Source organism: Eufriesea mexicana, unplaced genomic scaffold, assembly GCF_001483705.2.
Source record: "Eufriesea mexicana isolate 0111107269 unplaced genomic scaffold, ASM148370v2 scaffold1801, whole genome shotgun sequence".
NCBI lineage: Eukaryota > Metazoa > Arthropoda > Insecta > Hymenoptera > Apidae > Eufriesea > Eufriesea mexicana.
In genome coordinates, this window is record NW_016909918.1 from 1,350,958 (window position 1) to 1,376,038 (window position 25,081).

At 32.3% G+C, this 25,081-nt stretch overlaps 1 protein-coding gene across 1 annotated transcript in view; it reads right to left on the minus strand.

The window, feature by feature from the left end:
- The window catches only part of LOC108549080 (mucin-17), a 133,325-nt gene that overhangs the window by 24,103 nt on the left and 84,141 nt on the right, over positions 1-25,081 (minus strand). Inside the window, exon 3 of the mRNA XM_017902314.1 lies at positions 8,881-8,956. Coding sequence (XP_017757803.1) covers positions 8,881-8,926 — 46 coding nt within the window. The 5' untranslated portion in view covers positions 8,927-8,956. The remainder of the gene's footprint in view (positions 1-8,880; positions 8,957-25,081) is intronic.

Genomic DNA, 25,081 nt, shown 5'->3' on the forward strand with positions numbered 1-25,081 from the left:
AATACAAATATATATAATTATATCAAAAATATATATAAAAAAGAAGTATCACAAGGTTATACTAATCATAAAGCGCTATTCAGCTACTGTATATAATATTGGATTATCAGGCCCCCATGTAAACCAGAATATTTCACTGTCAGTGGTACTTCGTTTTTCACATTTCCCTTATCGAAGTCGAGCATGTAAATCAAGCCTGCACACTGCATATGTGTACCTACATATGTGTAACTACGTATGAGCTCACGTTTATAGGTTACTGTACCCGGATTAGACAGGATAAACAGGAATTACAACAAAATAATAACAAGCTGAATGGAGCTTGGAGATAAGGACTAATATACCTTTACGTAAATCCTCGTGGCATACTCGAGTGATTAGCAAACGATTCTCAGTGTAAATGGCCCCGACGTGTCTACGACGTATGTTGAAGTTTGTGCCAACACTAACCATAGATTACATTATCCTCTTCTCGTTCAAACAAAGCTCTTTGAGCACGGCGAATAGATGTTTCAATAACATTGCTATAGCAGTCGAATGTTAGAATGTTATTTCTGGCTTATTAACAACCTTAGAACGATAACGTGGTCCCTATGTTGAATATTCGTTATAAACTTTTTAATATCCATTGCCAGGGATTTTCAACGCTTTCTTAATTTAGAAAGATTAAAATTACACGGTACCGTCGTAAATTCTGTCCCTGATAAAGGAACTTTACGTAGCAAATAAATTAAAGTCGAGGCTAATCTCTTGATACCTTTGGTCTCCGTGGTTGCTACACGCAGCTGGGGTTCCACATCGCCAGCACCGCAGCTAATAAGAGGATAAATCGATTGTTGGGAATGATGAATAATTCCGAGGTTAAATTTTGCGTCTTGTTTCACTCCGAGTATTTAAGTATGAAAAAGATTAATGAGGATTAAACTGGGACAATACTAAAATCGATCCTGTTCTCATAATTCTACTCGCAGGCGCGATACTTTAATTCTCTAACGAAAATTCATAAGATCTATCTCTACTATTGCTAGAGAAGATTGGTCTATCACGCCTATAATGATCAATTAGATCAATGTTCCATAGCGATCCTTACCTAATACCAAATCCGTAGATACAATATTTTCCAGTGAATGACAGAAATTAGTCTAACTTATCTCTACAATCGTTCAGAGGAGACGAACCTATTACATCGTGATCCCATCAGACTCTCATCCTCTCATCTTCTTGTAAATTCCATAGATGTACAGAGTAAACGAAAAAGAACCCCGACGTGAAATCCCGCGAACAATCGAAACCCATTTGATCCACATCCTGCAGTACCCCTGTGACTCATTGCGACTAGGTTAGACCACAAGCAACAAACTCGGATCTCGAGTTCAAGAACCAGCTTTCCCTTACGATCGTATCGCAAACGCGTCGATGAAGACCTGACACGACCCTTCGGCAACGTTAGCCGCTACTTCATACCAAGTCCCGTGACAGGAGACTCGTTTCTCGATCGACAGACCGTGACCAGATTCGCTGAGGACCGAGGGTGTCAGCGGTGGACACGTGCGAACTGGATAGTGAGTATCGACAACAGAGACTGGTTCTCACAGGGAGATGAAATAAAAATGACCAGAGCATGGACGAAGCTTTTAATGGATCTAAAAACCGGTTGGCCGGGAATTACTCGGCCAGGCATCGAGGAACGATTCATGAGGCTCTATGATGTAGTTAGCCGCGCGCACCGCGCAAAGACGGATGGGAAAAATGCGTATGCAACGGTGTGTATGTTCGCGTGCCTCTGAATGTTAAGCAGACCTCGGGATTATGCAGGGGATTTAAGTATGCGCACCTGATCTCTACCTATGTGGCCAGGTTACGTGAAAATGTGCACATGAACGACTGTGCCAGGTTTCTAGTGTTCCTGGTGCTCAATGGCGTCCTTAACCCTTGGTTCAGGTGGGACTATGAAACAAGTTCTTTGCTAGGAGGTGTTCCTAGACGGGATCTATGGGTTTTTAATGGTGTGTCGATTCGTATGACGTATCATTGGATTTTTATAATTACTTTCGTAGATATTGTTACAGGCGGTCGATGAGTGGTTTAGGGAATATGCGTGGATCTATGAAGATATTTGAGGTGTGTTCAATATTGTTGTGGTTTTATTTTCTACATGGATTATGGAAATTGAAAGATACATGGTCGTAGTTCCTCAGAAGTAGTTCATTAATCATTCAATTTTGTTTATTCATGTATTCACGCAGGTAGTCAAGAGAAGCAAACGAGAGATGATACTTCCTGGAGAACTTTAAGCTGAATAAATTCTACTTTTGCATGTTTCAAAATTCATGCAATTTTCTTTCGAAGTATCAAAGAAAATTTATTATCATGTAGTTGGTAAATTGTTTCTTTGAAAGATTTTTTAGAAAATGTTCGAATGTTGGAGTTTTTGGAGAATTTTGATTAAATATTTGTCTCCTGTATATTCTATTGCCTTTATTTATGTTTCAATTGACAATGGTCAATAAAATGAATAAGGATTCGTTCAAAAAGTTTACTGAGCTTTCGATTAACATAACTATATGTCTTTTCTTGTGAAATAAAATTTTGGAAGAATTTTGAGTTCCGAAAGCTTTGAAAATTTCGAATTCCAAAATATTTATTCCAAATTTTGTAGTAACGATTCCTCAAGCTTTTGAGAATTTTGAGTTCCAAAAGTTTCGAAAATTTGGGATTGCAAAGATTTCATTAATTCCCAATTTTAAAGTATCGTGTTCTTAAGCATTTGAGAATTTTTAGTTCCAAAAGCTTCGAAAATTTGGAATTCCAAAGATTTTATTAATTCCAAATTTTAAAGTATCGAGCCCTCAAGCTTTAGAGAATTTTGAGTTCCAAAAGCTTCGAATATTTGGAATTCCAAAGATTTGATTAATTTCAAATTTTAAAGTGTCGTGTTCTTAAGCTTTTGAGAATTTTGAGTTCCAGAAGCTTTGAATATTTGCAATTCCAAAGATTTGATTAATTTCAAATTTTAAAGTATCGTGTTCTCAAGCTTTAGAGAATTTTGAGTTCCAGAAGCTTTGAATATTTGCAATTCCAAAGATTTGATTACTTTCGAATTTTAAAGTATCGTGTTCTCAAGCTTTTGAGAATTTTGAGTTCCAAAAGCTTCGAAAATTTGGAATTCCAAAAATTTTATTAATTTCACAGTTTAAAGTATCGAGCTCAAGCTTTTGAGAATTTTGAGTTCCGAAATTTTTGGGAATTTTGAGTTCCAAAAATTTCCAGGATTACAAGATATTAAATTAACTTTATTAACCCATTCGCCTCACATTTTAATATTTCATAATTAGACTAATTCCAAATATGAGAAATATTTGTTTTGTAAGAAGTCTAAGTTGCACATATATTTTTAAAGCATCGTATGTATTGTAGACCTAGATATTACATTCTTTGCACCCTTATGGTCTCGTAAGCATGTTAATTCGTTGAACGAGGTGAACGAGACTAAAATTAAAAATTACGAATTTCTGGAAAAAGTTTTCGCAAAAATTCGTAGAATGGAAGTATATAGAAAAAGACATATGAAGTATGACAAAATAGGAACAGAAATGTGAATATAGGTAATCAAAATTCGATCAATGGTGAACGTATCAAGCTCTAGCTTTGAGGAAATGGATTCCTGCTTTCAACTAGGTTTTCCACGTCCACGATCGATTTAAATAGGAATCTCGATGGAACAGTTCTTGGAAAAAATATCTCGCCAGACAGGAAAACCACGCTGACTGCGTGTATGGAATATTTAAGCGGAATGTTTCTGATACTTTTTCTTCTTGCTTGGAACGAAATGCACGATGTTTGCGTCGTCTCCCGGGATGTTAATAGAGGTTTGCAAATATGTTTAAGATATTTCTACCTTTTTGGAAACGTTTTTATACCACGTAACACAGAAATGTTTCGTTGGAAATTTTCGAAGTTAAATATAAATATGTATGGAGACTTTTTATTTATTTTAGTTGAACCAGATTTGCATAGAGAAAATTGAATCAAATTTGACGATAATGTTGAAAATTAAATTTAATAATGCCGAATCGATTTTCTATTATATCGCTGTATTCATTATTTTAATTAAATATTTAATGAATATTTGATTACTTCCCGGTTTAAATAAATTGGAAGTTGGAAGATTTGAACTAATTTTATTATCTTATAAATAATCTTCTATTTTTAATTGAATTTTATTTACAAATAATTCTTTTATTCTATAATAATTGGATATTATGATATAATATTAATTTACTGTAATGGAAATATTTTTCCACTGTTATTCGTTGTTTGACAATTTTTATAAGTAACGTTTCATTGATAAATAATTTTCTACAACTGAATTGCAGAACCTGTTAGAATAGCAAATTGTCGAATTTTATTTTTACAATTAATAAAAACTTACAATTGTTTTTTGGCAGAATTAATTTTGGTTTTCTGTAATTCCATTTTTAACAGAAAAACCAGAAAAGCTATTAATTCTAACAAATCATAAAGTAATTATTAAAATAATTATTACGAATTTTCATAATTTATAGATCAAATAAAATACGTTTAATAATCAAAACACAGTATTAATACAGTACGACAATAATTCTATAAAAGAAATATACAAAATAAGTACGAAATAAAAATAAGAAAATAAATGAAAAATGAAATCAAAGTTAAGAAAAGAATTATTGAAAAACAAAGTATAAATAAGAAAAGAAAGAATTAGAAATACCTTCACGAATGAGTAATATTCTAATTATACAAGAAACCTCGAGAATTACTTCACTCGATCGAGTTAAATCGCTTCTGGTATGCAAATTAGTTTAGCCGTGTCAGCGAGCACATATCGGAACAATTTAAAAACCGACTTAACGTGAACATTGAACGAGCTATGTGTACCACGTTCAGGAAAGAATTCCGCTTTCTAATTCTTTAATCGATTCGATTCTCGTTTTGCATTCTTCGCGAAGTCATCAGTTCGGAACGGATCATCCGGTAATAATATGGATTCGGTTGGAAAGGCCAACTTAAAAGGAAACTTTCGATTTCGATTTGTCTACAATGAACGGACATCTTAGACTTTCCATCTCGATGCCACTATTTTTCCCTCGCGATCATCGATTCCAGTCGCGAGCCATTCGTATTCAATCTCCAATTTTAGCCAAAAATCGAAAAAGGAAATAATCATTTGTGAATTGCGACGCATTTTCCGTCATCTGAGATTCGTAGATTAAAATTAAATTATATGTATTAAATAGCAGAGTTCGTCGAAATGTGTACTACTCAAAAATTGACGAAAAAGGCAGTTAAGAATTTTGTTACTTTAGAAAATTCTTCAGTTAAGCTCCTATTCACGTAAAGTTCATTGATATTAATATATGCAGAGCTAATTTTAAATTTCAAATACTAGAATTAGAAAGAAATTGAATACAAATGTATTTGAGAAAGTAATTTTTACATTTCCTATTCTTAGTTTACTATTTTTGGATTAAAATACGATAATCAGCGTTGAATCGTAATCGTACTTGTATTTGCAAATTGAGAGAGTGAAACTGGGACAAATTTCTTAGTGACACGTGTTTCATTACGAACACTGGATGTTGGCCAACTATAGTCATCGATAGTGTACAGGAAGTATCAGGCTGTGTGACCATAAACTGATCTTAGTCGTATTTAAACACAATGCAGATGCGCGATGCAATTATATGATTTCTCATTTGTAAAACCACGCACAGTCCAGGAAATGATCACCGATGCAATTACGATCTGAAAATCGATCAATGATGTGCGTGTCTCGATACTACGTGTTTTGACAGCTCTGCATATTCAATAACAGAACTCCATAATCCTGTGCATTGCTATGTGCAATGAATTATTAAGAATAAAATCGAATTACACGATGGTGCGAAGATGGCGGTATCATGAGTGCGAGATTGCAGCGACATCTGCATCGGAGCTCATTGTTGACACGTAGCGAACTGTACATATTAAGTGATCACAGGCATAATGTGGCAGACAAGAATTTATTATAGATGATACAATATACGAACTAACTTGCAACAAAATTTTGAGGAATTAATTAATGATTAATGAAATAATGTAACTACTAAGAAAGTATAATAATTAATTAATAATTAGAATTTAACGTTATTTTATAATTAACATTAACATAGTATATTATATAAATATGTTATTTAGGTACTTATTGTTATTTATGTTATTTATGTTATTTATGTACTGTAATTAAATAGTACACATAAAATTAATATGTAAAATGAAGAAGGTGATTTGATGTTAACATTGATTTTATATATAATATTAGTTTCAGTATATTAGAGTATATTATATCAATATATTATTTATGTATTACTTTAATTAAATAGTATGCACAAAATTAATATGTAAAATAAAGAAGATGATTTGATGTTAACATTGATTTTATATATAATACTAGTTTTAATATATCATAGTATATTATATCAATATATTATTTACATACTATTTTAATTAAATGGCATATATAAAATTAATATACAAAATTTTGTGTTTTCCATGCCCCAAACGACAAAAATGCAAGAAGCAAATCAAAATTCCTTTTTCAATCATTAGAAACACAAGACAGAGATCGAAAATAAATTTTCAATAAAAAATTCAATCGAATAAAATACCCATACAGCTTCAAATAAGAGTGTATATATCTCACATATCTCTTATAAATGCTAGAATTATAACGTTGCCCAAACATCGTTAACAATATTAAAGTATATTTAATAGAGAAATAATGGAAAATAGCTAACACAGGGACAAAAAGAAAAATCGTCAAAGGATTTCCAAACGACCCACTGACGTCGAATATTTCCGTATACGTTCACCGACAAGGAAGAAGTCCGAGCGGAGTGCAGGTCGACGAACATTTGCGAAAGTAAAACGCGGCAGAGATCCGCGTGGAACACGAGGAAAGTTCGACGTGGCGTCGATTCGAACGCAACGGTAAATTCGTATTGTCAAGGCGAGTGTTACGGTTAAGCCCCGCGGTCCGGCACGGCACGGCGATGGCTAACAGTACTCGATGCCCGGGTCCCGCGTGGTTCGTGCAATCGCCCCGGATTGCCAACCTTCACGCGATGCAACAGGATGCGCTCGAGCGCGTCCCGGCTCTCCGCTAGCAACGGAAACGCGCGTCATGTAGTTACGCGCGCGTGAAAGTTATGACGAAATCCTTGCACCAGGCTGCTCGCCGGTTCGCCATTCGCCGTGACAGATGACTCTGCTCTCGCGTAGAGCGGCGAAAAGCGCGGGACGCTGATGAATCTTAGAGGTTAGGTACGGCAGTGCCTCGGGAATCGACCGGTTACTTTCCTCGCAAATTTTTCAAACTGACTTCGTGGAGACTCCGGTCTTAGCTAGGTGAAATACAGGGTGTCCCGAACATTGTTACAACTGGACAATTGAGCCATTCACTGCACAAATCGATTAACTCCACTTTTTGAAAAATCTCAAATTTAAGTGTCAAAGCACTTGGTATAGTCATAACTTTTTATATTTATAATAACTTTCCCTGATAATTAAGATTAACACCATTAAACGACAAAAATTTGTTGGCCACTGAATAATAAATAATTTATTTCAGAGATCACTTTGATTAACTCCGTACTCTAATGTAAATCGTTGCAATAATGCAACTCAAATGCACTAGCAAGCCATGAATGATAACGGTGAATTTTTTAGAGCCGTCTTATCAGAATTTAAGTAAAATTTAGTAAAATTTAAATTTATTACTCTTTTCACTTGCTAAATCGATTAACACTTTCAGTAATATAAAAATGGTAACATTACTAACGATTACATTTTGGCTATTTTTTCTTATAAATTTGATATACCGTTAGATGAAAGTTATATTTGTATTTATGCATTCTACGATATTTATTTCGATTTAAATTATAAAGGGAATTTTAAAAAACAATATACATTATTTCTCTGCATTTCTCCACTTTTTGTTTTATGGAGTTAATCAATTTGTGCAATGAACGACTCAATTAATGATTCTACGAGTAAAAGTAGATGGAGAAGAAGACAACATTTTTTCATTTAAAGTTTCGATTTTTGAGGAAAATGAGAAAAATGATCAGCTTTCAGGTATTGAACTGTTTTTGTGGAGTGAGAGACTATCTGAAATATAGGGTGTCCCGAAAATTGTTACAACTGGGCAATTAATAATTCTACGCGTAAAAGTAGGTGGAGAAGAAGATAACATTTTGTCATTCGAAGCTTCGATTTTTGACAAAAATGAAGCCGAACAGCTTTCAGATACCCGTGGATTTGGGATCATCGAAGTTTTATTTATCGTTTATATATTATTGTGTACTAGAAATTTGTGGTACTGAATCTATTATTTCCCCATTGTCCAAAATGCCCCCCTCTCTAAAAAGAAAAGACGAGGAAAATAATTTTTAGCATTATTCAATTTTCTTCCCATTTCTTTCTCAAATTTAGGGATTAAAAAGAGATAAACAGAGCGCGAGAAAGAGGAAGAGATGTCCAAATTTGTTTCCCCATTATCCAAAATTCCAAAAAAATAAAAAAAGGAAAAAAAGAAAATGGAAGAAAAATAATTTAGATTATTTAAATTTCTTCCTTTATTTAAATTATATATTATTTAAATTTCTTTCTCAAATTTAGGGATTAAGAATAAATCTGTGGATAAATCTGTGGGAAACAGGAAAAGATGTCGAAACTCGCTTCTACATTGAAATCGTCATTCACCTCGACCTTCAAATTGTTCTGTGGATGCGCATTATGCATTTGTCGGTTAATGGATTATGCAAATTAATCGATACGTATGGGCTCGCAATGTGTGCTTACCAATGCATACTCTTAGCACGAGAGACACTCTTCTTCGTCGAGTCATCTTGCCGTTCGTTAGATCTCCTCGCGAAATCTGCAACAAAAATTACAATTCGATTTACGCTCACTCGTTAATGACTCTTCCTCGTTTCGTGCTATTTGCTCAGGTAATTAGAGGTAAACGTTTTTATTGCCACATGCGCGTTTTATATCCAATAAGAGTTTATGCAAGATTCGTGTCTTCTTGGTATTGAAATTCCTTACACATAATCGAAATCTTTTTCATATTACATCCACGTATCACCTCTTCGTTTTAAATTTTATAATAAACTAAAATTTTACGTTCCATGTTATTTCGTATTAAAATTATACATTGAAATTTATTATACATATCGAAATATGTTTCGTGTTAAAATGTAGTATAAATGTAAATTGAAATTTCTCTGATACCGAAATTCGTTATAAAAATACAATTTTCTCTGCATTGAAATTAATTGTAAGCATATTGAAATTTTCGTTACGATGCAATTTGCTACAAAAATATTAGAATTTTAGCTGCATCGAAATTAATTGGAAGAATATTGAAATTTTCGTTCCTTTGCAATTTGTTACAAAAATATTAGAATTTAGGTAGATTGAAATTAATTGAAATAATATCGAAATTTTCGTTAGGTTGCAATTTATTACAAAAATATTGGAGTTTTCGCTACATTGAATTTTATCACGAATATATTGAAATTTCTTCCGGATTAAAATCTTTTATAAAAATGGCTCACGTGTTTTATAAACCATACGATGTTTATACAAAATATTCGATGTAAAAACCTGTCCTGTCTTTTTCCGTTTCGACATGGTTGATATTATTATTATCAAACAGAAGAGAATTAAAGACTATTTTACATACAATGCCTGCACTTTGTGTGAAGTATTACATAATAAACGATTGCGTGTATTTTAATGTAATCTCATAGCCTGCATTGTAATGTAATTATGTATAAATTATGAGAAGAAGAAAATATTGAATATTAAATATTGAAATATTAATTATCGTGGTAAATATATTATGATAATTAAATCGATGAATTGTTACGTTGGTAAATATTAAACAAGCAATTATTATGGGGGCTTTATGGGATAAAAAAAATATAAATTTAGTAACATAATATAAAAATTAAAATTAGGAACATAATATAAAAACATAACAGTAAGAAAGCACTGAATATTTTTATAATAAATTCAACATTTCACACAATTAACGCAGCATAATCCTAAATTAAAGTATACTTTTATACATGTTACACTTTTTATACCATTTATATTTTCACACATTTATATTTTCATAGTTTCGCCTTTTTCATACTTTCTTAGTCGTGTTCTTTCACACCTTCGTATCACGTAAAATATATTTACAGGAATTGTTAAATATATACCAAGGGCTTAATTAGGAATGTATTTAATTACAGGAAGAATGTAACAGTCAATCGAAATTACATTCCTGTTAAAAAATTACGTTTGTACGACAAAACCTGCTACTTAACTTTTACCCTTTTATCACGATACCTTGCAATAACGTTTTGCCAATTGATATCCAATCAATCGTAACGAAGATGAACGTGCTTTGTGGTTTCTCGTACGAATAGCTTTGCGGTTTCGAACGAAAATAGAGCAATTCCTGATACGATATTTAATAGAACGGATTTAATTTTCAACGTACGCCATAGAAAATGCTTTGATCAATAATTGAAAAATGCTTCTTTCAATTTTAACGGTGTTAATAAATGCACTGTGAAATGAAAATCAAATTTATCAAGATGAAAATTTAATTTATACCGTATTTTATGCCACATTAATTATCGATTTTAAATTTGAAAAGAATAAAAAACATGACTTATATTTAAGCTACAAAGAATAATTTAAATACTCTGTTACACTTTCCATTTCCAAGAGTATATTTTTCTAATAATATAAATCTTTGGCAAAGATTATATAATTCACCAAAAATATACTACCTGATAAATAAATAATTATATTACAAAGTACAAAATATAGCACACAGCAAAAACATATGCCTCAGAAGAAACAATTAAGAAACAACGTCTCGTTCACTCAAAAGTTGTCGCGAACTTTCCAACGAACTCACTACCCCATCTCCACACTCACCAACCAGCGCCATCTTCACAGCCACGCAGAGCCACCAATCGGAAGCGTCGTGAATTCGCAGCGCGGTTACGGTGAAAATGGTCGTGAAAAAAGAGGAAAAGGACCGTGCAGACACGGTGTACGGGAGCAGAAATTTTAGCGGAACTTTTATCTCCCGTTTTACATCGCTTTACATCGCGCAGTCCCTATTTCGGGGTACCCGGTCGTTCACAAAGCACCGCCCGCGGATCGTTCGCAATTCGACGTCGAAATCGCAATGTCCGGGCGGACAGGTGAATCCTCGTCTCACACAAAACACCTTCGGGGTACCTATTGTCCCTTTGCACGGAATCCGCGCGACCTCGTTCGCCATATGATTCACCCTGCAGATTTGAACTCTACGATAGAAGTTGGGGTACAAGCTGCAACGTTTTGTACAAGTCTACGTGATCGTGGAACTAGTTTTCAGTTGATCTCGATGTTGGATTGGGGGAGAAAGAGATTGTCGATAGTGTACCTGTTAGAACACTTGCTCAACATAATCCGAGAGGTGGTTGAAGAATATTGGTCATTTTTCAGGTTCATATTTGGGATATTTGGATAAGCTTGTAAGATAGGGTGGGTTCGAAGGTATGCTGACCTTTGATTCCATTTATAATATTTCAATGGTATAATAAAGTCTCATAAATTTAGAGTTTTCTAAGATTAGGGAACATTATGCACTGCACAGTGATGTCCAGTCAGGTCTGGTCTCAAAATATTGTTCATTTTTCAGGTTTATATTTAGGATATTTGGATCAGCTTGTGAGAAGGGGTTGATTTGAAGGAACACTGATTTTTGAGTCTATAATATTTCAATGTTACAAAAAGTCTTAAAAATTTAGACTTTTCTAAAATTAGGGAACAGCATGCACTGCACACTGATATCTAGTCAAGTTCGGCCTCTAGCTCTGCTAGTTGTCGAGAATTTTTGCTCGAAGAACAAATTCGTTGTAACGAACCAATCAACGATGTATTGAAGCTTCATCAGAAAATCGACATATTGGAAGTTTGCATAACTCAGGCTTGGAAATCCCAAACGAAGTTTGACAAACTTTGTGAGAAACCGATCGAACAACTGGTCCAACCTTGGAACCACTATAGGCTTCCTCCGCGGTCTCGTCGCGTTAATTTTCAATTCCAAAACCACAGATAGTAATCGGTTTCCAAATTAAAATTCTTCTCGGGTTCGAGGACTTATTTATCCTGATATCTAATTAAATAGAAGATAATGATAAAATAGTTCTCTGTATGAATAGGAAGTCTGACAATATCAAGAAAATGATGATGATTGAGTATATGTATTCGAGGTTAGATTGCAGATTGTAATGTTTAGATAGTCTTAACAGTATCAAAGAAAGGACGGTGATTAGGCACATGAATTGGAAATTAGGTTACAGTTTGCAAGTCTTCTATGTAGGGATGGAAGGAGGGTAATAATGATCAGATAGGTGATTCGAGACAATTCTCTCACAATTAGATGTAAATCATTTATTTGACAGTCTGATTTAGACTTCGTGAAACTTCACACAGGAGATCTATAAATTTTAGGAAGCCTGATGGCTGCATCAGGCAGGAAGAAGTATGATAACAGTGATTAAGTAGAGGATGTAAGGTGATTTTCCTAGATACGGGATCATTTGTTTGATGCAATTTTAAATGTAGATGTGCTCTTTTAGATGTAAAGTCTGCTTCATAAGACACAAATTAAAGTCTATGTTCCTTGAAATTTGATGGTTACGTAGGAGAGGAAGAGATAATGATGAAATTGGAAGTGTGAGATCATTTTCTTGGATGTAGGAACGTCTTTTGATTCATTTTTAATTACAGGTGGGCTGTCCCAAGGCTAATGAACTTGGCTGCCTCGTAAGACACAAATTAAGGTGTATAAATTTTAGGAAGTTTGATGAGCATGAGAAATGAAGATGATTAGATAGAGAACCTGGTGATTAGGCGAGGTCACTTACTTATGCATAGGAATATTTATTTGATTCAATTTTAATTGCAAATCGACTGTTCTAGAGATAATTAGACTGACTGCTTCATAAGGCATAGATTAAGATTTCTAGGTTCTAGGAAGTTTGGTGACTGTACAGGTCAGGGACAGAGATGATTCAATTTTAATTGTGAATGTACTGCTTCAAAGGTAATTAGTTGCTTCATAAAATGTACATTAGTCTCCAAGTTTTAAGAAGTCAATGACTTCTGTAGGGGCGAAAGAGAGATAACGAAGAGAGGTGACCAAATAAAGGATATGAGATCATTTGTTTAGATTCAATTTTAATTACAATTGCTCTACTTCAGAGATAATTCAGAAGATTGCTTCATAAGGCACAAATTAAAATCTCTAAATTTTAAGTAGTTAAAAGGAAGAAGATGACGATGATTAACTAGAGGATACGAGACAATTCACCTACATGTAAAATCAATTTTAATTTTAAACATGTTGTTTTGAAGATAAGAGGATTAGATTCTTCATAGTTAAGTCTCTAAATTCATGAGTAGGAGGCTTTAGGAGTAGGAGTGTAGAGAATAGAGGGAAATTATGATGATTAGATAAGAAATGGAAGATTACTTGCTCGAGATATACAAACATAATATTTGTTTGACTTAATTGCAATCGTAATTTAGTTATATCAGAAGCAATTAAGTTTATTAAATTGTTTGTTTTAAAGCTATTAAGATATAAAATGCAGGTTACAATACCTATAGTATATTATAGGAACTTTAAGCTGTGTAGTGAAAGAAGATAGTTGTAGATAACACTGTCCAACAAATTTTAACTTCTTCTGCAATCAGTAATATCCAGGGTTTGCTTTCCTAAATACGAAAACGTAATCGGAATTGCTCTATCATCCTCAGTTTTCGAAAAATATGAGTTTTTCTAAAAAGAGATGACTTTTGTCTAAAATGAAGTATTACATAAGAAATAAGAACATTAGGTGGTTCATTCTTGCCTTACAAATTAGGTGAGAGTATCCCGAGTTTATCAATACCAATAATTATAATTATCTATGCTTCTGAATAACTATAATTGGTAATCAAAGTTTAAAAATGATTCTTCGAGCGTACTTTCTACATACATTTTTGCATTTTCATAAAAAAATTTTCGTCTGACCCGAATTTGCTACACAGTGACGTATTCTGTAGACTTTTCTGAAGATGATAACATCCGGGAACAATATTAGAATGACGTTCGATATTCACAGGACGGTAAAATACATATCGGGAACCCGTCAGCGCGATTTTCCCGCCATGCTGCCATTGCTCGTATAGCGCGTTCGAGAAAAGAAGACACAGCGTGGTTACATCCTCACGGCTGATGAAATACGCTGTGCCTTTATTTCTCGAATGCATAGTGTAATCGACACTGGAATCATCGTCCAGTAAATCTCACATTTATATATATCATATGTATATGTTCTCATGTAATCTTTTGTATTAATTGTAAAATTAAAATCATAGGAAATTTCTCTGAATCATTTGTCATTTGAAACACGCTTGTTATTCGATACATAAATATGAAGGACTTTTTAATATATAGTAGTTAAAAAATAAACTTCCACTCAACTTTTAAGATGAGAATGAATCATACAACGTTTTTACTTTTCGCGTAATACTTCATTGTAGCCAAAAATATAGAGGAAATAAAAATATTTTGACATATATATACATATCACAGAAATTTATCCTATGGAGGTACGAATGCAGTTTTACTATATGAAACATGTATAAATTATCAAATTTATTATTAATAGGAAATTGTTTACAACGTAAATTTATAATAAAAGTGAAAATATTAATAAAATATTGGCTATCACTTGAACTTATAACATACTCATGTTAAAAAGTACCTCTAATTTGCAAAAAGTTTATAAATTAATACACTGATTGTTAATAACAAGTTAATGTTGTTATTAACAAATTGCCCACAACGTATATTTATAATAACAGTGAAAAAATTAATAAATTTTTGCCTATTAAGGCGGAAAAATAATAAATAATGGAATCGGTAAAACTCGAAAATTTCCGATTGGGGTGGGGGACTCGACAGATCGGAGGCTATATAAGGGGCGACGCGACGTAGGAGTAGCCATTTGTCAGTTCGACTTCGTAAGTGTAACATCTAAATTTTCTTGTGCGCGAAGGGGTGGGAGGTCGAAGTGAGGTTGGGGTTGGCTACCCCACCCTCACCCCATCCCATTAAACAAATTAATCATTTTTTTTTGTTTTCAGATATTAATATTATTTTTTAATTTGTCAGTTCGACTTCGTAAGTGTAACATCTAAATTTTCTTGTGCGCGAAGGGGTGGGAGGTCGAAGTGAGGTTGGGGTTGGCTACCCCACCCTCACCCCATCCCATTAAACAAATTAATCATTTTTTTTTGTTTTCAGATATTAATATTATTTTTTCTGTTTTCAGATATTAATTATTTTTCCTTTTTTCAGGTTTTAATTTTTTCTTTTTTTTGGTTATTTATATCTCATCGTTGGGTTGTTTATGTTTCATCGTTGACTTCTTTATGTCTCATCGTTCGGTTGTTAATATTTTTGTTTTTCATGTCTAATTTATTTGTTTTTTTCAGGTTTTAATTAATTTTTTTTTAGCTTCTATTTTCAAGTTTCTATTGCTTTGTAATTAAGAATTCGAATATTTCGGATAATATTCGAATGTTTCATCGTTGAGTTGTTTTTTACATATGGTTTACCTTCATGGTTCATACTCGTTTCGCTTTCATCATGTTTCCTTGTACTAATCCGTTTCATTCCAGGTTTATATATTTTCTTCTTAGGTTTTCAAGTTTTTCAAGATTTTTCAAGATTTCATTCAGAAGACATCGTTGGACGACGCAGGATGCGTGTGTTTAGACCTAAGTAGACCTAAGTGTTTTTAAGATAGACCCCTAGACTAAGTATCATGTGCGCGCTATCTGTACAAATTTAAGCTACCTAACTTTGAGCGAAATATATAAATTCACTATTCTCCTCTTATCCCCCTCGTTTACTAAATAGAACATAATTGTTCTCGGAATAATCGCGATCGTTCTTAAATACCGATTAGCCTGCGCGACGTACTCTTGTGTACTCGATAACTCCATGTTTCGTAAGTCATCCAAATGATTCGTTCCGACACTCAGCCTCGCCACTGCCACCCTTGTCACGCATCGGTTCTAGGGTGATCGGCGGGCTGGCACTCATCTGGAATCAATACGAGAGTCTGTAGGCCTTAGTCGTCCTGGGCACCAGCGCGTGCACGACCGGGGTATGGGCCCTGTAGCCGTGACATTGCATATGGGCCTGTGGTCAGACCCCATGGGATGATTAATTTCTCCCCCATGCAGCAGGGGCCTGCGTGACCGGCTACAAGGCCTCGCTAGGGGCCCTCGGGTTGATTTTGGGTGTTTCGCTGGTTCGTCGATCACTCTCGCTCGCGAGTAAGTCATGGCGGGGGCTGTGGTGGCTGGGTGGGCTAGGTTCGGTCGCGAGGGTGCCGAGGCATGAAGTTGTCTTGTACGCGAGAGTACGTCTCGTAGGCTAGTCGGTCTTTCGAATAATCGCGACCTCGTTCGGACGCGTCGCGATTTTTCATTTGCTCGCGTCTTTGATATTTCATTCCCTATTTTTATGGGAACTTGAGAATATTAGAGTTTATTGAAATAAAATATCTTAGAGTTGCGACAACGACCTCGTTCGGACGCGTCGCGATTTTTCATTTGCTCGCGTCTTTGATATTTCATTACCTATTTTTATGGGAACTTGAGAATATTAGAGTTTATTGAAATAAAATATCTTAGAGTTGCGACAGTAGACTTATAGTATACCGAATCGAAATCCCTTTTGTAAGACACGAATTTTAATAAAGTGTCAGTAGAGTCACTTTAATTTAATTCGCTCCAAGTTAGATTAGAGTACCTTTGATACAGGTAGCGCCAGCAGGTTGCGCCACTAGGGCGCATGTCTGGGTCTCGACGCGTAGCCACCTCCACGTGGTGAGACCAGGTAATTGGTATCGTAAACGATACCAAGCTAAGAGCTACGCATTTAAAATTGAAATATTAGTTATAAACTAGTTATAAGTTAATTATTAGTTAATTATAAGTTATATATAAGCCAGTGATAAGTTTAAGATATTTTGTATCTATTGTAAATTGTCGAAGTTCCCTGTGAACTTATTTCAATTTTTATTTCTATTATTATTTGTATTCCTTTTTTCGCCCTAGACTTTTATATGTTTGCTTCATATCACGTGGTACTGGAATTACGCATAGCTACGGCATTGTCGAAACTAGAGAAACGAGCAATGGATGCGTAGCGGTAAAATTTCGCATACGCGTTACCGACGAATATTCTTTCGATTTAATCGAAATGAAAACATTTTCGACAATTTTGTTCCATGGCTTCTTCTTCAAACAAGTCTGCAGAATACGATACCGTGTAGAAAATTCGTGTCACATGAAGAACTTCTTATAAGAACGCAAGAATTGAAAATATGCTCGGCGGCTTATTTTTAAACATCGATGATCAGTTATAATAATTCAGAAACACAAATAATTAAAATTATGGACATTAGTAAACTTCAGCATTAAATTTAGCATTAAGTAAACTTCAGTATACTTTAACCTAACTTTTAAAATAATTATGAACCACCTAACATTCATATTTTTTATTTAATACTTCATTTTAACCAGAAATCGTGCGTTAAAAAAGAGAAACAAAATTTTTGAAAACTGAGAGTGATGAAATAATTTTGTTTACGGATTCGTTTTTAAGAAAGTAAATTCTACGATTATCCAATGGATATTGCAGATTAAAATTCGCGTTGAACAGTGTAATTAGATAGAGATGAAATCTGTTTATAAAATTATTTATTTTATTGTTGTATTAAATTGTAATTGTATGTATTTCAAATGTAACACGACTGATAGTTTCATGAGATATAATTAAAGTCTCTATTTCTTAGAATCTTTTTGGAACAACAGCGAATGAATGCTTTTGATTTTAGAAAAATTCAATTTTTATGAATTACGTTATCATGTTGAATTGTATGCATGCAGGTATTAAACATAATCAATACTCGTTTAGTTCCACGAAAATGCATCCAGTTTTCATTGAAATTGAGATACGTGCTGTTCCATGTGGGCTCAGATGAAATCGATAAACATGCAAGAGATAACGTTTCTGTACTATTCTGCTTTCCTCGATGTGAATTTTATCAGAATGGAAACAGGGCGATGCATGATATGTGTACTATGCAGGAAAATGGCTATAAAACCATGGATAATAATTTTAAAAAATACTTATTTTCAATTTATACACGCTTATACGGATATAAGGGAAAGAAATGAGAAAATTTACGTACCAGAAGAAAATTATAAAAATTCTTGAATTGATTATATAATTGATAATAAAATTGTATTATTTAAAAACAATACAATTAAATGGTAATTGTACAAATTTTGGAATTTATACAGTGTAAAATAGTCAGTACAAATTTTGATGGAGATCTTGAACCTTTAAAATGTGGAATATTTGAAATATTGCAGGAATATGGAATGTCAATTCATATTTTAAATTGTTTTAAAATGTTTTGGAAGATTATACGTTTTTAAGAAAATATAAGAAATTTTAAATCTTATGTTGGTTTAAAATTTTGTGAAAATCAGTCTGGACATTACTTGTGTTAATAAAGTAGTAAAACATTTATGTCCAAGGATGTGAAATATAAATGAAAAAAATTATTTTTGGATCATCTTGTCACCTTGCAGCTCATCGTGTTTTGCAAAATATATGCTATTGAATATTAAACATATATACAATAATAATAATTCGCATAATTATTTGATTTAAATGAAATTTGATTAATGTACGTAAATAAATTGCATTTTTGCGATCTAATTAAATAAATGGTTTATTAATTCTGGTCCAATATTTGTCTCCATTCCACAAATCGTTGAATTTATCCAGGAATTTTGCGATTTGGGTAAATACCATGCGTACATTCATGACTGTGAATTCCTGCCTGGGATTCCTGGAAACAGTTTTGCAATTTCCTTTCTTTTTCGGTGTATTTAATGCCCACGGCGTATGTCAGAAAAACGTATTAGAATTAAAAAGAGCGGTAAAGGTAGTGCAGTTATACTGCAAAACCTGCAATTTTTTTCAACGAATTATGAGTAAAAATTATTACACTGGGTGGATTATTCTTATGCTCTTTTATCTTGAAAAACTGCGATATTAAATAAAATTATTTTTGTAGATTTATTTCTATTATATTTAATCATAAATAACAAAATATTAAGCAACCCTATATATACGAATTTTTATAAATACAATCATTTTTTATCTTAGAAGATAAAACACTACACAAAATTGTATATATAAATTTATATTTACATATTAAATATTAATTGAAATCATGGTTATAAATTTATTTATATCATTTCTTATCTCAGAGAATAAAATACGAAAGAAAATTAAATTTACAAATTTAATACAGATTACCTTAAACAGTAAAATATTGAATAAATATTTAATATTAAATCTCTCAATCTATACCTGTTACAAAATATATGGAACAATGAAGTATTAAATAAAATTTCTAATTTTTATTTAAAAGTTTTACATTAAAGGACAAATAATTAAAATACACATTCTGTTGAAATATTAATTGTAATAATATCTTGTACTTCACATGCATCATAATCGTAATAACTATTAATAATTACAATCGAAATATCTACTATTTCAAACGTACATCATGAATATACTTCATTAAATGAAAGAAAAATTCAAATATCGTTAAAACGAAGCACCACGTGACGTAAGACAAAGTAATGGCAAGAAAATATTTGATGGCCTGTACCACTCGGGACGTCGCTTTACATATCATTTGAGTATGATTTACATACACGCATGCCCCGCCATATTCCCTTCCATTAAGCATATGCATCAACTTTCCCTCATTTTGGTTACCTTTGCATAAATTTAAAGTTTCTCCATTAAAACTAGAAATAATTCGAGTAGTGTCATTCAATTTAAATTCTCACGTCTTCCTCTATCATCTTATCCGAATAATATCGTATCTGTCATAAAAATGAAAAACCAAGATACGCTCACTAGAGATGATACGAAGAAAAGAGGACACGTCATCCAAGAGAACCACTCTCCTTCTCTCTCCCTGTCTGACTTCCTCTTTGCATTGTTCCAAAGCGTAACGTTAGACCTTTCGAGGTAAAACGTTAGAAGGAGTGACTAACGAGACGCGAAACTTGCAGTGAAACGAGCTTTACTTGACATAATTTTCCGAGTTAACAGGCCGTGCAACCAGGAAATTTGTTTATTGCCCCACATTCGACGCGGCGAATTTTTATGCTAATTGCCTAGTATATATTCAAGGTGAGATAAAATGTCAGAGTGCAAGGTTTGAGATTGACTCAGGAGAAGCTAAATTGAATTTGCAACTGTTAAGAGGATATAGTCGCATTTCTTCCCTAATTTACTTTGTTTAAGAAGATTTCTTGATAAATTCTGTTGGTTTTAGTAAAATATTTGAGGTTATACGTGCCATTATTACAGAAAATAACATTTTTGTACACTGCAACTTAATAGAATAAAAATTTCTATCGTTTTATTAATTATTCAATACTTGTTGGTGATAAAAAATTTGTAATAATGTGGTTTTCGAGAAAATATTTATTATAAATGAAAGTTGAATCGCCTGAAATCAGTAAATTTTGAAAATCATAGTATTTTATTCCATTTATATTTCACAATTTTGTCATAAATTAATATTGAAGCTTCAAACATTCTTGAAATACTCTACACAACATATATTCAAGGTGAGATAAAATGTCAGAGTGCAAGGTTTGAGATTGACTCAGGAGAAGCTAAATTGAATTTGCAACTGTTAAGAGGATATAGTCGCATTTCTTCCCTAATTTACTTTGTTTAAGAAGATTTCTTGATAAATTCTGTTGGTTTTAGTAAAATATTTGAGGTTATACGTGCCATTATTACAGAAAATAACATTTTTGTACACTGCAACTTAATAGAATAAAAATTTCTATCGTTTTATTAATTATTCAATACTTGTTGGTGATAAAAAATTTGTAATAATGTGGTTTTCGAGAAAATATTTATTATAAATGAAAGTTGAATCGCCTGAAATCAGTAAATTTTGAAAATCATAGTATTTTATTCCATTTATATTTCACAATTTTGTCATAAATTAATATTGAAGCTTCAAACATTCTTGAAATAATCTACACAACTCTCTTTCCTTACTTATAACTCATAAAACGTACTACCAAAAAGTTCATTGTAGAGGTTAACTGTGAAAAAGAAATTATGATAAAAAGATACAAAAATACAAAGATTTATAAAATACCTCCACCTTGTAAATGTTTGTAATCATATTTAATTGAGTGAATGAGAAAAATCAAAGAAAATCGAAGACCTTAAACCAGCGATGTGGAACCCTGGAGGAACAGACGTCGCCATGTTGTTGCTTTGGTCATGCGCATTAGAAACTTTGCTCTCGTTCAATAAATAAAGTTATCGTCTACTCAGTATCGTTTTATTTCTACTTATATGTGACACTGCACATTTCATAACCATTTATTTTTATTTTACTTCATTTTTCTCAATGTCATATTTATCTACAACAGAAATCCGTTTACAGGGTCACAGCTCATGGCCTTAAGCATCTGACCCCCATAGCATATAATTACCCAGCAGACTGACATCATTTTTTTCTTTGAGCCCACAGTATCTTTATCGTTCTCCGCCGTGGCGTGACTGGATCCGCGAATTCTTAATTAGCCACGATTTCGTGTGTGGGAGGACAGATACGGGTCGGTGAGAGCAAAGAAACTGGATTGCTTGCACGTATATACGTTTACGTGTGTACGTCCCATTCATGTATGGGGTTGTGGAAGAGTATGGTAATGTCAATTATGAATACTTTTGAAAGCGTTTTTTGCTCACCTACATTTAGGGAGTCTGTTCAAAAGCTTGGAGTACACAATGCTTTTATCTGAGTGTTGTAGAACAGATGTGGTATTTTTAGACAATGCAACACAAAAAATTTTGATTATTAATGAATATCTTTGACAATAATTTTTCATGATATTTTAATATACAGTCAATATATATATAGTTTATAGCTATAGTTATTATTTTATAGTTATATAACTATATAATATGTAGTTATTTTTAGAATTTTTCCAATACATACTTTTCTCTTTTACTAAATTTTGACTTAATAATCTTTTATTGAGTTATTAAATATAATAGTCGGTTATTTCATTTCATTTATATTTATAAACATTAATAAATTAAAAATTATAATTGCTATTATAATATATAATATTATGTAATAAGAATTATACGCAAGATTATAAATATGAATAGTAAATTTATTTAAATTTCACAGAGAGATAGTGCATGAATAAAATTTAAATTTAATAAAATATGTGAAACCTTTTTCTTGAATCTGTGTTCACCTATAGTTCACGTGTGTAAATATAATTCATATATAGTCGTGTTATAATCTTTCAATTAATTTCGTAATTTCTAAATTCATTCATAAGGTAAAAAGCATTTTCACTGGCATATGGTCTAAGCATTTCGCATAGCAGCGCATACTAAGTGTGAATTGAATATGAGTAAGTATCTGTTAATTACACCACATTCACGGCAATGAATGCAACGAGAGCACGTGTATGCATCGTAAAGTGTTTGTGTTTAAAGCTTTCGTACCGTTTGTCTCGTTTATACCTGATGACACGATACTAAATGGAATGTGAATCATTTAACGTTTCGTTATTCAACGTTTATCGCCGTATTTCTTTTCTCTTCCTTTTTCTTTGCTTTTAATCATATTTTTATCTTCATTTGGATACAGTTTCCTTTCTTCTATTGTGTGATTACGGCGAAGTTTTATGTGTTGTCATGGAGTGCCAAAAATTTTTAACATTTTTAAATTTCCATTAATCCCTTTACCATATTATTCCATGTGAATCTAAAATTTTTATAATATATCCATACTGTATAATTCCACTATAAAAGACCATTTTACTACACAATATACACTATACAACAATTTTTTAAATAATTTAAATACACTTTATATTGCATTTGTATGGAATAACAATTGTTCTATCGTTATTTTATTTATATAAAATATACAAAAATTAATTGAAACTGAGTAATTATACAGGTTAAGTCAATGAATTGTATGCCTAAGTGATATCTTTAAAAGGTTACAAAATGATATGTAAAGAAAATTATATACTATAAATTATATTCTAATATGTCAACACAATTTACATATTTATACATACAAAAAGAAAAAAAATATATATCAGAAATTTTACTGACGTTTCTTTATGAAAGAATGGAATATAAAATAGGAATTTCATAAATGTTACTATCTGAAATTCCAACGAAATTAAAAGTCCCATTTGGTCGATTGTAGAACGTAGCACAGAATTATTCGTACGTACACTACGTTGCATCCTTCATGTACCTTGTAGGGATCATTTAGGTGGTTGTTCAAAGGAGGTCGACCTCAAGACATGTCAATTAAATTAATACAAGTTAGACTGGGCCGAGAACGAGCTCTCATTTCGCTCAACGTTCTCTCGTACGAAGAATTTTATTTGCCTTCTTGATCCGACAAACAAGATCACTTTTCATCTGGACACATTTCTTCATTACGCTGCGCGACGTATATTTCACAATTTGTGACCCTGGATGGAGCACACGTTTCATTGTTAAATTGCTCGATCATACTACGTCCAAGTGATATAGACGCTAAATCTGTTTATTATTTCATGCTCATTTCACTTGAGAACTTGGTAGACCCGTTTGACCAATTCACCATGCATAGGTGTCTCGAGCATAGATGAAGATTTATGCGACATGATTTTTGAACGAATTGCAGACAAAATGGTGGAATAATATTCTACTATCAAATAGAAATCGAATTATTACTTATTACGTATGAAAAATTATTTTCGAAATTTATTAAATAAAGAAATATTGATGACGATGAAAAATTATTTTTGCTATATTATACGCGATATTTGACCTAACGAATAAAAATGTCACGTGTATACTGTAAAGGGTAATTATACCTATTTCAAATATATTACATTTATTACATTACAAATGTACGAATATTAAGTTACATTTAATATTGTTTCTCATTGTATTTAACGTATTTCAAATGAAAATGTAAAACAAAATTCAGCAAACATTGGAATATATATTTAATTATTGAACATCGGGGTGTTTATTAAATTCAATTTATTGTTGTTCAACATCGAGGAAAATATTTACTACTTCTTAAAAAAGTAGTAAGACAGAATCTTTTTATTAAAGATTACATTGAGTTAAGTAAATTAAAAGACTCTTCGTGTTATATCGTGTTAAATATACTATGATTTAATGTGCCCCTCAATTTTTCTTTTAACGATTTTCCTCATTGCAGCTGGAAACTCGAGATTCTCTAGAACCAGTCATCGACATGTTAATTACAAACGTTAATCTTCCATATTCATTTCACTGGAATAAAAGGAGCAAGTATAGACTATGTCAACGTAACTGATACCGTTCAATTATAATCCTTTTGAACATGATTTCGTAAAGACTGGGTACTGATATAATTAAGACCAATTAATATTCCAATGTAATTATTTTATAGTTTGTTTAGAGAAAATTTTGAAATAAAAAATATATATCGTTTCAATGAATTTCTTTGATAACTTCTTAATATCACTGTACCATTAATTCATTATTATAATGAAATCTGAAACGAAAATTAACATCATTCACTATGTCAATTCTAAAATAATCCTCTCCAACACATTCTACAACTTTCCAAAATTATATTAATTTCATATTACAATATATTAATTTCTAAAATTTCCAAAATTATATTACTTTCATACCACCATATATTAATTTTTGCAATTTCCAAAATTAAAACTTCTTCTCAAAAGGAAACACTCAAAAACTCCTATTTCTTAGACAGAA